The 3,394-nt window shown below is 41.1% G+C and overlaps 1 protein-coding gene across 1 annotated transcript; it reads left to right on the plus strand.

The window, feature by feature from the left end:
* Window positions 1-659: 659 nt before the first annotated feature.
* Window positions 660-2,725, plus strand: LOC138010004 (tachykinin-like peptides receptor 86C). Its single transcript, XM_068856975.1, has one exon. The coding sequence runs from the start codon at window positions 728-730 to the stop codon at window positions 2,723-2,725; it is 1,998 nt and encodes a 665-aa protein (XP_068713076.1). The 5' UTR covers window positions 660-727.
* The last annotated feature ends 669 nt before the right edge of the window (window positions 2,726-3,394 follow it).

The following is a 3,394-nucleotide window of genomic DNA, read 5'->3' on the forward strand; positions in this document are numbered from 1 at the left end:
TATTTTAATTTTTTTGGCCAGAAATTGACACTCTTCAGCTGCTTCATAAACCGCGGTGATCTTTCGCATATAGGAAATCGTTTTATGTCTCGACTTTCAAAATTATTACGGATGTACTTTCCATTAAATATATTTCTGGTTTTTTTGTTTGTTTGATTTTTTTCATCAAAACAAACTGTGCATACATGAAGGGAATCATCAAAACGCTTTTCTGATGTTGCTACGATGAGAACGTTAACTTTGATCAGACCAAGTAAAGCGGCGACAACCAGTAAATGACGCAGACTGGATGAATTTTTGTTTTAAAGGAAATCAGCCGCCACATTTTTTTTAGTCTTGTGAAAAAAGGGGTACAGACAGTAAAGAGAACATAAAGTCATTAATTTCAACAGAGCTTAAAAATGAGGTCATTACGAACAGCAGGAATTCCGCTAACGTTACAGCGTAACTGATACGGCGAATAAGTATAAGGTTTAGGTTTAGGTATGTTTACCCTTTAAAAACATTTTTAACGGTTATCACCAACTCAGTGGATCAGAAGCCGACCGCTAACATTGAAGCGCACACAAGTCACAACAAAATCGGTTCCTTGAGTTGCATATACCGGTATCTCAGTTTCCGGCGAGGTGTCCTCATTTTGCGGCGGAAGAAGTTAAGGAATCACTGGCCTGGTCGGAAACTATTGATTATCTGAATCTCGGATAATTGTTTTAGCCCTCAGTGTCAAATGGAAGGCAACACGAGCGCTGCTTATCCAGTCTTCCAGGAATCACTTTCGTTCAAGGTCTTCAAGATCGCCTTGTATTCCGTAATTCTTAGTCTGTGTATTTTAGGGAACTCCTTGGTTGTGCTCATCATCTCCACGACAAAACGAATGAGGATGCCGTCGAACTTGCTTATCCTTAACCTGGCGATCTGCGATCTCATCACGCCAATAGCAAGCATTCCCTTTGATCTGGCGCTAGAAGAGAACAGTTACGTTTGGCCGTTTGGGCGCATTCTCTGCAAAAGTCTATGGCCCTTGGCCACGCTGTCCGCCACAGCAGCTTCGCTTACCTTAGCGTTGATCTCCCTGGATCGATACAGAGCAATCATGCACCCTTTTAAGCAACGCCTAAGTGCTACACAGATAAAGATCTGCATCGGGCTGACCCACTTTCTGGGTTTGTTATTTGTTCTGCCCTACGCCTACCACTTAGATTTGTTGGCGGCTCGCTCGTGCGAGGAGACATGGCCGGCGTTTTCATACAGACAAGCTTACACATTGTTTCTGTACATAACGCAGTACGGAATACCTCTAGTTTTTATGGCTGTCATGTACACCTTGACGTTGCGGACCTTGCATGCCAGTTCCAATAAGTTTGAGAATACTGCTTGCCGTGAGACAAAGCGCGTCAACAAAAAAAGTCTTCAAATTTCGAACGGCACTTCGGCAGGCAACACCAATGGCACTCCTTTGAATATCAGTCGTGATGAACGCAAATCTAGCCGTGGTACAACAGGACACAGGCACGATCTGGTGGCCAGAGATCAAAATATCCGAGCCACAAAAATGTTTGTCACCGTAGTGATCGTTTTTGCAACTTGCCGACTTCCAAATGAGATCTTTTGGCTTTGGTCAGACTTTGGCGATGGACATGAGAGCGAACATTCTAACATTGCTGGAATCATTTGCCGGATGTTTACATACACCAACAGTGTTTTCAATCCCGTAATCTACTGGGCATTCAGCAAAGATTTTAAAAGAGGATTTAAAGAGATCTGTTGCTGGAAAAGGAAGAGAGACGAGAAATGGGATGACAGCCTGGTCCAGCGATACCGTAAGCTGAGCACTTTAAGTGAAACAATCTCCTTTGCGTGGAGAAAAAAGAGCAGTTCGAGAAGTGAATCACAGTCGTGCTACTTCTCTCGTAAAGAAAGTCAACCATCACTGGTTAGTGACAAAGCTGACAAAGACTTTCCTCATTGTAAAAGGCCTATGGCTTGCCAAGGAGAGAGTTCAATATTCCATGGAGCATTAGAAATATCAAGAAAGAGGAGTTTAGGAGTTTGTCAAGACTTCTCGTGCCCTTTAACTTCACAATCCAAACTTTCAAAGGTAAGCGAAGAGTCGTTGAGCGACATTTGTCAAGATGTTGGTAAACGTTTTGTCAATAATACGAGAACGCGACGTTACGGCACCGTGCAATTCCCAGAAAAATACGCTACCATGCAGTGCAAAATGCCGTCATCCAATTCGGATTCTTGCTTTTGGGAAAACACATGTTTGGACGATGGAATCAATTTAACTTTAGCCCATCTCACTGATGGCGGGAATCAAGAAAGTGACGGTAGAAATGAGGAAAAGTGTATCGAAAACGACAACGAGTCATCTGATGAAATACTATTGAGTGCAAAAAGCAAAACGTTTTCTGAAGATGGTAAAAACTTGTTTGAAAATATCAAGCATTTATCAGACACTCAGTCATCAATGAAATATAAAGAAGTTTGTGATTATACAATCATTCAGGGTCCGGTGGAATTGAAGACTAATCAGTGGACTCCACAGGAAGTAAGTGTTTCCGTACAAAACAAGCAGAATGTTTTGGACAAAGAGGAAGGCGTCCACGACATTATAACGGATTGGAGCGAACCTGACGCGATGGCATTAGGAGAAGAAATTGAGTTTGTTAATGAGCTGATCTTACGCTTGATTCAAAATGAAATCAAAGAAACCAGCTGTTAATGTTGTCTCCTGAACAGTATATTTTTTCTATCATTACTCAAATAGGGTTATCAATAAATTTGACCCATCTGTAACTGTTTATCTCAAAATCAGCTTAAATTACAGGGTATAGGGCATTCACGTGCACGCAGGCACATGGAAGCACTGAAACGAGTTTCACCATTGTTGAACATTCTTTTTACGTTTGTGTTTGTCGAGTTGTCCAATTTAGGAGCTACACAAGAGATTTTTCCTCGCGGGGTGTTAAACTGGATGGTGGTCCAGGCTAATTGGCCAAAGTGCTCGAATGTATAGAATTTAGGAGCAAGAGTCATCAAGCAGTGCCCTTCTATTATCTGATTGTACACGTTTAGGGCAAAACAAATGACAGTTCACAGCAGGGTATCTTAAACTTCAACACACAATAAATATTGTGGTACCTTGACTAACATTAGAAAACCGAAAAACAAGAACTGAAAGCAAGAATAATGTACAAAACTACTAATGTAAACAATTGTTTTCACTTGAAAGTATCCATGCAACAAAAAATTAAAGAGTACATTTTTGCCTTAATCGGATAGTTTGATGATGGAGTTACACGGCCAATCCACGTGACAATTGGAAGTTCCACTCTGTTTGTACGTGAAGAAATTTTCAGTTTGAATTTCAGAAATTACCAAGGATGAAATG

This window comes from Montipora foliosa, chromosome 7 (assembly GCF_036669935.1).
Source record: "Montipora foliosa isolate CH-2021 chromosome 7, ASM3666993v2, whole genome shotgun sequence".
In the NCBI taxonomy this organism is placed as follows: domain Eukaryota; kingdom Metazoa; phylum Cnidaria; class Anthozoa; order Scleractinia; family Acroporidae; genus Montipora; species Montipora foliosa.

What these genes read in the sequence shown, in the direction of transcription:
- LOC138010004 (XM_068856975.1), top strand. Translation starts at nt 728, where the DNA reads ATGGAAGGCAACACGAGCGCTGCTTATCCAGTCTTCCAGGAATCACTT.